Source organism: Centruroides vittatus, unplaced genomic scaffold (genome assembly GCF_030686945.1).
Source record: "Centruroides vittatus isolate TY-2023 unplaced genomic scaffold, ASM3068694v2 contig_546, whole genome shotgun sequence".
NCBI lineage: Eukaryota > Metazoa > Arthropoda > Arachnida > Scorpiones > Buthidae > Centruroides > Centruroides vittatus.
In genome coordinates, this window is record NW_027122322.1 from 876,536 (window position 1) to 888,908 (window position 12,373).

Below are 12,373 nucleotides of genomic sequence, written 5' to 3' on the forward strand. Positions count from 1 at the left end.
CGTAGAACAGAACCGTTTCTTTAAACGTCGTTCGAGTCATCGAATTCAGTTTTCTGCTTTCGTTGCGAAGAAAAAGATCATGGACGATCGTGGTGAAAGGCAAAAGAGAAAACGCGCTGTCACTCCCTCCGTGTCGGAGGAAGATTCCTCTCCGGTGAAGAAACTGACTGTCAACGTTCGGCTTCCGTCTTTAAACGACGTCTTCGACGACTTCATCAGAAAAGTAATAAACGACATTGGAAGAGGGAGAACATCTAGGAGGAGACCGAAGGCGAGAAAGGTGGGAAGAAGACGATCGAAATCGAAGAGGATGGCGGGGAGAAAAGGAAGAGGACGATCTAAGATCGGCAAGGGACGAAGTGGAAGATCTCGTAGAAGGGGCAGTCGCGGCAGAAAGAAAGTAGAACGGTAATCTTCACCGACGTCCCCGACGACCGGAAACGGAACTGCTAGATTACCGTAGTCTAGTGACCAAACGGCTCTTTTCAGAGCCACTTTTTTATTGGTAAAGAGTAGCCAAATCCATTTTAATAAACAGCAATTAATGCTTTATTCGATTTTACTTTCAATTTTGAATCGTTCGGAACGTTTGAATCTAGAAATTCGAAACTGTTTAGCCTGTAGGGGAGATTGACTTTTCCATTATTTAATAATTCCACATACACTCAGACTCATTGAATATTATATACTATATACATCTTATTGCTGATAATTTAATACTTTAACGTTTTCAACCTGATCAACAGGCCATTATCAGGTTATCGTTGGAACGTTTAAATCGTTCTACAATCGAACCAATATGAAATTTAAATTTAAAACGGTTCGAACAATAAAATATAAATAATATAACTAATCCATTAAATACATAAACTGAACGAATCAAAATAGAGTAGAACGAAATAAAATACAAATATAATAACATAAAATTACATCGACGGCGCGCTATGCATCAGATTTTAAGAGTTATTCTTGATTATATACTTCCATGCCCATGGTAAGCCTGGGCATCCTTGTAGTTTAAATTTTTATCCATATTTAAATCCATTATTTTATAATTAATTTTTTACATAAATCTCAAATAATATTTTTACTAATTAAAGTTGTTGAAGAGTTTTAGCATGTTTCAGCAACTGTTTTTCATTTATCAAACGTTTTCGACTATCTAACTTGTAAGTAGCTATCGTCGATCGTTCCGAACGATTCAAAATTTAAAGTAAAATTGAATATACGACATATATTAATTATGACATATAATAAAGCATTAATTGCTGTTTATTAAAATGGATTTGGCTACTCTTTACCAATAAAAAAGTGGCTCTGAAAAGAGCCGTTTGATCACTAGACTACGGTAATCTAGCAGTTCCGTTTCCGGTCGTCGGGGACGTCGGTGAAGATTACCGTTCTACTTTCTTTCTGCTGCGACTGCCCCTTCTACGAGATCTTCCACTTCGTCCCTTGCCGATCTTAGATCGTCCTCTTCCTTTTCTCCCCGCCATCCTCTTCGATTTCGATCGTCTTCTTCCCACCTTTCTCGCCTTCGGTCTCCTCCTAGATGTTCTCCCTCTTCCAATGTCGTTTATTACTTTTCTGATGAAGTCGTCGAAGACGTCGTTTAAAGACGGAAGCCGAACGTTGACAGTCAGTTTCTTCACCGGAGAGGAATCTTCCTCCGACACGGAGGGAGTGACAGCGCGTTTTCTCTTTTGCCTTTCACCACGATCGTCCATGATCTTTTTCTTCGCAACGAAAGCAGAAAACTGAATTCGATGATTCGAACGACGTTTAAAGAAACGATTCTGTTCTACGTCAATCGAATATTTAATTCGAATTTAAATTTGATTTTTGTTTTTTCTTTGAAACGAGACAATACAGTTGTAATTACATTAGCGTTATTTAAAATGTTTGTGGCAGTAATTTAAAAAAATATAATGTCTTAATTTAAGAAAATTTCACGAATAAGTTTAATGTTTTCGCAGTTTATATATTGAGAGCGTGAAAAACGTCGACGTGGTGTAATATTCTTACTTCTAATCGATAACAAATGCTTTTGTCCGACTGCCATTACGTAACATTGTCAAGTTTTGTGAACTTTGATTTCAGTTGATGCGCGAAGTATTATTTCAAACACAAGAGTTTGGCTTACTTAACAAACGTCATCAGCCAACCCGATATATTAAAGCAATAAACCAACCAAAGCCGAATTTTCGGGCTGGAATCGACTATTCCAACCCGAAAATTCGGCTTTGGTTGGTTTATTTACTATTATTATTATTATTATTTTTTTAGCTCTTTCCGCCCTGTGGGCACTAAGAGGGCCTCTTTTAGTAGGCCCATTATGGGTTCGGCCAGGCCCACAATGGGGCGACCGGGTGGTGAGGGACGGGGCCCGACATATCCGAACGGACCACCCCCCGAAAAATTCCTGGGGATAATTCGACCCGTTCGGATTCGATCCCGGGTCCCCCAGAGCGGTAGGCTGCCACCTTTACCGCTCGGCCATCCGGCCGCCTTTCAGACCTTAGTGCTGATGGTTTCCTCATAATTAAAAACTAAAATAAAATGTGGAAATAAAATTACACGATTAATACTCATTTATATGCTTTAAAATTTTGTATAAATATTAAAAAAATAAATAAACAAAAACAAAATTTGGAAGTAATATTTTTTTAAAAATTAGTATAATACTTCAAAATTATAATATTAAAGTGTTTCTGAAAGTATTTAAGTGTACTAACAAATGCATCTAGTTTAAAACGACTAAGCAAGCGAACCAATCATAATTGGTTTATTTGCTTATTACATACTAGATTCGTAAAATAAAATTAAAAGCTAACTCGATACGTAAATTTTAATCTTCAATTTATAAATTTATATTTTTAAAAAACAAAAATAGAAAATAGAAAAGAAAATTAATTAGATTCGATATTTTTAATAAGTGAATTAAATTTATATATAAATTTCGGCGACCCCTAGCGAGAAAAATTCTAAAAGAAAATCTCCGTTGGATTTTTTAAAAAAAATAAATCATTTAACTTAAACATTATCAGTAAAATTATTCGTTAAGTTTAACAATATTAATATCGGTAATTAATTGATATATAAAAATAAAATATAACGAAATTAAAAATGTAGAGATGAAGAAAAAGGGGGAAAAATTCCGATATTTAAAGAGAACGACTCTGCGAGCAGCTGGGAGAGTTGTCGGACAATAAAACGTCGGGTTTTTATTTATAAGAAATAAACCGAATGGATTTGAAATTATCTTAAGATTTTGTATCAAGGAAAAGATTTTAAAATGTTTATAAACCAGTGCGATCGTAAATTCGTTTAAATAATTAAGAAAAATGGAGACTGTTGAAATTCGTAGCATGACAGATGCCAGAAATGGAGAAAACTCTGAAGTACAAGAGGGAAGAGTCGAGCAAGGTATACTTTTTATTTTCTCCTCTTTAACTCAACCATATCAAGCTCATTATTCAAAAGGGAAATCTGAACTATTTCTTTCCCCCCTGTTTTCCCCTAAATCCCTTTTCAAGGATATTATTACTGTAAATACCCTGACCTGTAAATATAGTATTGTTTTATGAGGTTAACATGTGATTTTTCCATAAATATTTCCTCATTGGAAAATTTCACAAATTACTTGATCAAAATTTATTTTTATTACTGTAAATGTTTACCTTTATTATTATTATTTTAATATAGAATTTTTAAATTTATACTGTAAATTAAAATGTTTTTCGGTGGACGGACTTAAAAAAATCACCTGCATTGCTCAAAAAGATTGAACTTTTTAAGAAATCGGCACGAAAAATTTGCAAAAGTAGAAAGACGGGAAGGACGAAACAGAATATTAGCCTCTTGGCTATCTTTATTTTCCTCCAGGCTACCGAATATTAAAATTAAAGCTACGACACCGGAAAAAAAGATTGACTGCCAATAGCAAAAAAGTTATAATGTTCTGTTTGTGTGTGTTCTTTCGAACTCTTTCTCTGCTTCGTAACAAATGCCAAACAAATATTTTATATTCCGCACTTATATGGTTCATAATGTAAAATATTTCGTTTAGTTTCGCTCGAATTAAACAGAAGTTGATGGTCATTCGATACCGAGAAAAAGATCTCGAGTATAATGTAAGAGTTTACAGTGTTTGTTTAAAGAATATTTACAAGTGATTATTAAGGAATTCTGAATTGCACACACTGTACTTTGTAATATTTACAGTACCTTGACAAAGAAGACAAGTTTTTATTTATATGTTTATAAACTCTTATCATAATTCTTTAAATTATTGATTTTTTTTAGTTCTGTCTTAAGTTGGATTATAAAAACATTCTAAAAACCATACAAAAGATGTACATTTATGAATTGCTTTAAAGTTAAGTGTTCATTTTTTTTTTTCCAGAAAAATAATAATCAAAGAAAAATTCTGTAAAATGTCTTTATTATAGACTTGTAAATTATGACTCAATATACATAATTTAATAATGAAATGCCTTATAATATGAGTTGTTATTTTTTGTTTCTTATGTTGTTATTATTGTTACAACAGGTTTCATATTTACAGAAATAAAAGCAAGTTTAATTTTCAATTATTTACTATTGAAAGTAATTTACGTTGAGCATTTTGACCTATTTGTTACCGTAATATATTATTTTGCAGTTAAAATATTTTTAACTTTTTGTTTATTAAGTACAAAATATTAATAATTGCCACAATTTATCATATTATTAAGCTGACAAATTATTAATGCTTTGGTTAATAAATAATCTCCTAATTCTCAGATGATGATAATTGTTTCTATTAATTATAAAATAATCAAGTATTTCCTATTTAATACAAAGTTCTTTCTGTAAAATAAAAATAATTTTATATATAAAATCAACAATTAAAATGCGAAAATTACTTATTTTTCACCTAAAGATATTTGAATTTGTAAATGTGAACAGAGGATAAAAAGATTATTAATATTGACATTTAATTTTTTATCATGTATATTGAACTTACTGTTTTTTCAAATACATAGCATATCAGTTACAGTGCAAAGCTAGAACTCAATAAAAATGCTTACATGTTAAGATTTATTAAAAACAACTTATTGATTTTTTCTTTTCTATTATAGTGTGTGAAAAGCAGTTTCGTATGCCCCGAGGTTGGTGTAAATTTTATAAGTATTGGTAAAAAAGAGATGTTTGGTAGCACTACGGTTATAGTTTCTGAATTTTTATTATATCAAGTTTAAAATAAATACTAAAATGATCAAAAATGTTATATTGAAAAAAGTCATAATTTCAGACATAGACTACATTTACACATAAGTTAGATACAGACAATTCAGATTGTTTTGACCGAGTAGCCAATTTTCTTGATGTCCTTGTTTTATCAAGACAAAAAATATTTTCAAGGCTTTCTCTTATTTTCATTTTAAATTACCAGAATACAAATTCAAGCATGCTTGTTTTATGTGTGCAGACAAGACTGTTTGAAAATATAAGTAGAAAAAATATTATGAATTAAAAAGATAAAATCTTTAATGATTTGACAATACAATGATATTTTTATGTATTATAAAAGTAAATATTAGGTGATGGATTTGAATTTTTTGTCTTTAAAAAACTTATTCAGTGTTCTATTGGCTAAATTGATTCAACTCAAAAGTTGCCAGGTTTAAGTTTACTTAAATATATAGTTCTATTTCAGTTATCTATTAATTGAAACAGATTTAAATAATAAAACCTAATTATCATTCTAAATACAAATTTATCATTTAAACTCATTTTATTAATCATAATAATGAATTTAATAGAAATTAAATTGACTTAGACAAAAAATATGCTTAATTATTATAATATTTTTTATTTCAGTTAAAATATCAGTTTTACTTTTTATCATTTAGTCTGCATTATATTTGTTTATCATCATATGTTGTTTTTATAAAATAAATGAATCTGTTTTGATAGAAAAATGATTGAATAAGTTAATGTAGGTTTTCTGTAAATTGAATGTAATTTATATTTAAAACTGTTATTTTGGAGATCCCTTCAGTAGATGCCTAAAGGCTAAAGACAGCATGCAATCAATAATATGAGATCATTCTATATTTCTCCTATTTCCTTCCTTATACGTCTAATACTTGAAATAAAATATTTGACCTTCACTTTGAAAAATTTTCCCCATCAGTAATTCAAGATAATATTTTAATAGAAATAATTATAGCATTCCTTGAAACTACTTATCTAGATAAATTTTTGGCATTAGAGTATGAAATTATATATTTAAATTAGATTTATATTTGTTTATTCATAACTATTAATAAAAAAGTTATTTTTTCATTAATATTCTAAATTTATTTTATTACCAATTGATTGATTTCTACATCAGGTAATTGTAAATGTTTGAAATCTTTAAAATGTGAATAATATTAATCATTAAAGAAGTACGTTTAAAATATGAAAATTTCAGTGTGAAACCACGTTGATGCTACATTCTCTACATAAAAAGTTCTGTAAATACGACTTTTTATATATATATACAATAAGATCTCATGTTGCATTCAATATTACTAACAAAAGAAAAAAAAAAATTAAATTCAGTATATTAAAAATAACTTCTCATTTTAATTTGAAAGGTAATGAGTTAATTCATTAACCCATCTTAAAAAAAAAAAAAAAAAGGGAATTGTTAAGCATTAGGTCGTTAGCCAGCCATCTTATTGTATGGGATATATTGTATTTTTTCAGAATGCTGTCTATTGAACTTCAAGGTTAAAACAGCAATTACAAACCAGAGAATTTTTCCTGTGGTCAGTTAATAAAAATATATTATTTAGTGGTTTTAATATCGTTTAATGGTTAAATTTTTAGTAAAAATTTCATTCTGCAAAACAATAGGAATTCATTGCATTAGTGTATTGAATGGATTTTTAATAATTTGAAATCAATAAGTAAGCATATACAAATGCCTTAGCAATTAGCAAATATTTATAGTACTGTTAAAACTAGTTTTAGTGAATTATGCTGGTATTTATTAAGAGCATTACAGAACTATTAAGTTATATTGATACACTTAATACATTCTCTTAAATAGCCACAGTTTATCATAATGCCATATGTATTAAAAATCGTAAAAAAGTGGAAATGTGTAAAAAAAATTATAAATTAATGTGTGGAGTATTTGAAAAGATAATTTTTCAATAGCAGAACTTACTCTTTTATATAAAGAAAAATCAATTAGTTTATGAAGATTATACATAATGTATATTTAATTTTCTTAATAATTAAATAGACATTCTAGTGTTAATTTATTATTATTAATGGCATGTTAGATTGTTCTTCCTGAAATATAAATTTTCTGACCGACTAGATAAATACCTGCATTTCTTCCGAGTATAAAATATTTATCACAAACAAGTTAGCTAAATGAATGTACTGAATCATAATACCAAAAAAATAAAGTGAAATAGTTAAGATCGTTTAAAATTTAAATATTTGGACATAAGATATAAAATTTACAACTTAAATATAAAAAATTTCTTTTATAGAATAGAAAATTGGGCCAACAACATATCCAACTTTAATGCTTTCTCTATATTTTTCCAATTCATCTAATGAAACATATAATTAAAATATTTTTGTTTCCTGACTAAAATTTGGCATTTTTTTTAATATAATAGAAATAGATTATGATGATTATTTTCAAAATATTTAGCAAAAACTATTTCTGTCGCTCAAAAATTTTATATTTATGTAAAATAATTACATAAATTCTCCTAATTGTTAAATTGGATCTGAAATATATTAATTATAAATTTTTTAACAATTTTTTTTAGATATCTAAAGAAAGAGATTTATACTAGTATATTGTGATGTAATCAAACTTTGACATATTTTCAGTATTGTGGATTCCATATAATGAGAATTTTAAATAAAATTTGCTTAAAAATCCAGATTATGTAAGTCATAATTTATGACCACAACAGGAAATTGACAAAGTTTATTTTCTAACACTATTATTGTTTATAATTTTCCTTTGGAAAGTAATGTAAGGCATCAAATATTTATATTTAAGTCTATAACAAATATATTATGAAAGTAATTTAAATAATATATGTCAAATAATATCAATATATAATCTAAATTCATAACTTTTTGTCTGGCTTTTATAATTATTTTTAATTTAATTTATCAACTGTGACCATACCAAGCATCGGTGCATCTAATTTAATATATTTACTGTTTTAAAAAGGATGTTTGCACTTCTTTTTTACAATTTGTCTAACATAACAGAATTATAATTTAGTTACGCAACGGACGTAACAACGTTTTTATTTATCTTTACGAATTTTTATAGATACATAACATCTTATTAAATTTATAAATATTTTTATAGATTATTATTTTAAAGATATTGAATATTACATGACAATATATACATGTTTTTGTACCGTACATCAAATTTTTCTCCATTCAATTTGAATTAAACTTAAAAATCAATAATATAAATTTTAACGCAGAGTTAAACTGGAGTTTATAAATTTTTATTTCTTATGTAAGAATCTTTTAAAATTTTTTTAACTTTTGGTTTTGTTTAATTAGAAACAGTTTATTACAGTGCAAATGATTTCTATTTTGAATTACTATTAATTTGCTGCACCATTGAGATCCTAAATGTGGAAATATTACTGCCTGAACATTTAATTCTTAAGCAAAATCCAAAATTTATGGATACAATCTAAAATGAATCACCATTACGAATTAAATGCCGACATTGTAGTTAATTATTCCATAAGCTAATTGTTCTGTTGGATTTTTCATTTCAATTTATTATTAAGTACATACTCCTGTTACCGAAATTACATTTTATTTTTGAGATTTTTATTTAAAACATCATTTTTTTTTTTTTTTTAAAGACAGTTTGGCGTCATAATTTTTAAAGGAATTTAAACAGCCAGAGCCATGAAATATTTTTATTCCTTTGAAAAATTTACCACAGCATGGTTTATGGTTCCATAATGTAGATTTTTTTCTTCTTAAATTGAAGAAATTGAAAGGATAATTGATAGAGCGTATCGATATTAGCAATAACAAGTTCTTTGACATCTTAAACGAATGGTTAAAGTTTTTTTAGGTTAAATCGTCAAAAAAAGTGTTGAATAGCAGTGTTTTTTTCCTCAAATATAAATAACCAACCTGCAAATGACAGTAAATAATGATACGATCGAAAAAATTTCGAGGTTGAAATAATGATTTCAGTGTATTTTATTCCCTGGCGTATACAACGCTCGATTTTTTTGTTTTGTTTTATGCATAATTTAACGCATAAGAACATTTCGAAATAAAATCGAAACTCGAAAGTTTCTTTATATAAAGTGTAGTCATACAATATTCTGCAAACAAACTTCCATCCAGGAAGTAGTCAGAGAATTTATTTTATGATGAATAGGTTTGGAACTCAGACACGCCTTTTCATCAACAGCCTTATTGTTATTTCCGACGCTCACGAATCAAAATATTTTGTACGTGTTCCACATTGATGCGATTATTTTTAAATGTCAAATGAAGTTTGTCAAATCTGTGACAAATTTCATCGTGTACGGAGAAAGAAAAACGATTCATAACTTTTTTATAGATTTTTAACCCCTTGACAGCTAGGAAATTTTATACCATTTTATCAATAATTACATAATATAACAAATTAGAAAAATTGTTTTAAAAAAGCTTATATTTATGATACACATACAATACATTATATTATCTCATTTAGACATTAAACTGGATAAGGCTTGCCCGGCTCCGTTTCAGATCAGATTTTACAGAAGTTTTCGCGCTTTTATGGTGTCCTTTTTATTGTTTGTGGGCATGGAATATTACTATTATTATTACGCCCGTTTGAAATTCAAACTGAAATATAAAACGAGGACAGTGTATATGTTTTATACAGAAATATATACACGTAAATGCTAGATTAAGAATCTTTTTACCGGAAGTAAAAGTACAATAGATGCACGACTCGTTTATAGTTTAATTCGTCTTCCCCCCGTGTTTTCTTTGAAGTGCTATTAGCACAATGCAATAAATTCTTCGACAATTCGTAATCTGTTTTTTATTCTGGATAATTCGTTCTGAAAAATTGCGTTCCGTGTATTCAATGGTAACTTAACGTGGATGAAATTAAATCGGATGCTACTTAACGCTATCACTACGTTTAACACCATCAAAATTTAATCTGGCGGGGGGAGCCGAGTTTGAACGGATAAAGAAATTTTTAAGGCGAATTCAATAAAATTCCCTTATTTGGCCGCTAATTCGTAAATGGTATTGAAATGAATTTTAATTAGAAAAGGATTTTTGGAAAATTTACTAGTACTTTATTTCTTTTATTTTCGGGGGAGTGCCAAGGCCCCTTGGCCTCCCCTCTGGATGCGTCATTGGCGTAATATATTATTAGAAACACCTTAAAGGAAATAAACATGAAAGGTGATGAGGAAATGGAAGAAAAATTTACGACAAATAAAATTAAGATTTAATATACGTCGCTTAATATCAAATTTTTATCTTAGGGACTAGAGGCGTTACCACAAGTCGGACAAGGGGAGGGGTTGAGCATAAGTGGATATAGTATAGTTTACGTGGAACTGAACTGAATTAAACTTGAATCGGTTATTTGTTTTCGGTTAATTTATAACTAAATCTCTCTTCATTTAGTTTTTTTAAAACATTTTTGTATGATAAAAGAGAATCATAATCCTCTAATAATCGTTTTAAATAACATATATCATTCAATAAATCAGTCGATGAAACCTTCACTAGGAAGAACTTCTTAAATATGTGTAATGATGTTTAATTATTGGTGTTGATAGTTTTGAAACAAATTCAAAATGGATTAATGTTTATATAAGTAGTACTAAAATTAAGTTTTCTGCTTGAAAGTCCTACTTTTTGAAAAATAATCTTTTAGCTTTATTGTTGCTTTATTTATCCATTTAAAAATAGGGTAATTTTTCACAAACAAAACAGCAATTTGAATTCCCTAAAAATTTAATTAATACATAAAGATAATAAAAATAGGCTAAATTAACTCAATTTTTTTAAAGGAAAAATGTATGAAAATCATATTATTATTATTATTGATTTTTTTTCATAATCATTATTTCTGCCCAAACGTTGCAAACATATTTTCAATGCAATTTTCTTAAATATTATCTTAAATTAAATAAATAATAATTTGTAATTTCTTAAAATTTAAGATTTAAAAACAAATTTTTGTTTTGTGAAATAATATATTGTTTCTTCTTCTTTCTTTGTAAAAAAAAAATGTTTGTACAAATCCAAAGAGTTGTTTTGAAATTAAATTTTAGATAATGCTTTTTTCTTGATTTTCATTTCAGGCTTGTTCAGTTTGTTAAACTTGGTAAAAATGTTTTTTTTTTATGCTTATTTTTAATGTTACTTATACTGTTTAAATTCAAACAAACAATAGTGCTAGGGTAGTCAAATGTTTGACTTTTATTTCTCTGTTCTGTCCTGTGTTTAAAAAAAATTATACAGTAAAAAATTAATAAAAACTTAGTAAGGTCCATTGCCAAAAAGCTGACCGTCACGTTTGTCCATATGAGAAACACATTTGAGATCATAAAAGCTTGAGATTCATGTCTGATAGTTACTGGGAGGATGTTATATTTTTTGACAAAATATGTTTATTTTTTTTTTTACTTTACTTTATAACAATAATGAAAAGATGCAAATGTGACATGAAAACAGTTCACATCTAAATTCCAAGTGCTTCAACTTGAAGATTCTAAAAATTTTCATGTAGTGCTGTAATTTGCGTGTGTGTTTAAGCCAGAGCCATAGCAATGCATTGGTAACAGGACAAGTGCCAAGAAAAATATTTAATAAAATTATTAAATTAATTATTATTATGTTGGGTTAAGTTAGATATACTCGGTTAACACTGGTGGCTAAGTACTATGCCGGACCAAAGTCAAGGCATAGTAACCAAAACAGAAATTAAAGAAGTGTATCAGTGTGTGTGTCTGTATTCAGGAATTTTCTCACAATATGACATGTATTCAATATAGTGGCCTTCTGTAGAGTGATGTATGTGTTTCTATTCAATTCTAATGTGCCCAGGCTTTTGTGTAGTGTGTGTGGTATGACACCTGTAGAGGAGAGAACAACAGGTACAATAAGCACCCTATCCATCCTCCACAGATGCCTTATTTCCTGGGCGAGTTCTGTGTACTTGCTAATTTTTTCAGTGCATGCGTTTTGTATATTGTGAGTGTTTTGGAATGGATATGTCTATAATGTATGTGATTTTATTGTGTTTGTCAATGAGTGTGATGTCTGGTCTGTTGTGGTAAATTGTTTT

The 12,373-nt window shown here is 28.3% G+C and overlaps 2 protein-coding genes across 5 annotated transcripts in view; both read left to right on the forward strand.

Annotated features, from left to right (window-relative positions):
- LOC136978578 (limulus clotting factor C-like) overlaps nucleotides 1–12,373 on the forward strand; it is a 225,199-nt gene that overhangs the window by 67,551 nt on the left and 145,275 nt on the right. The window lies entirely within an intron of this gene.
- Nucleotides 3,149–12,373, forward strand: part of LOC136978575 (coiled-coil domain-containing protein 50-like) — a 175,656-nt gene continuing 166,431 nt past the window's right edge. For 2 of the 4 annotated variants that reach the window (XR_010881248.1, XM_067274299.1), the window contains exons 1-2: nucleotides 3,569–3,668; nucleotides 5,124–5,153. Coding sequence is in view for 3 of the 4 variants with exons in the window: in XM_067274299.1 (XP_067130400.1) it covers nucleotides 3,584–3,668; nucleotides 5,124–5,153 (115 nt within the window). In the remaining variant the exon portion in view is untranslated. Of the gene's footprint in view, nucleotides 3,427–3,568; nucleotides 3,669–5,123; nucleotides 5,154–12,373 lie in introns of those variants that run through there. The other 2 variants (XM_067274300.1, XM_067274301.1) reach the window with 2 other exon arrangements.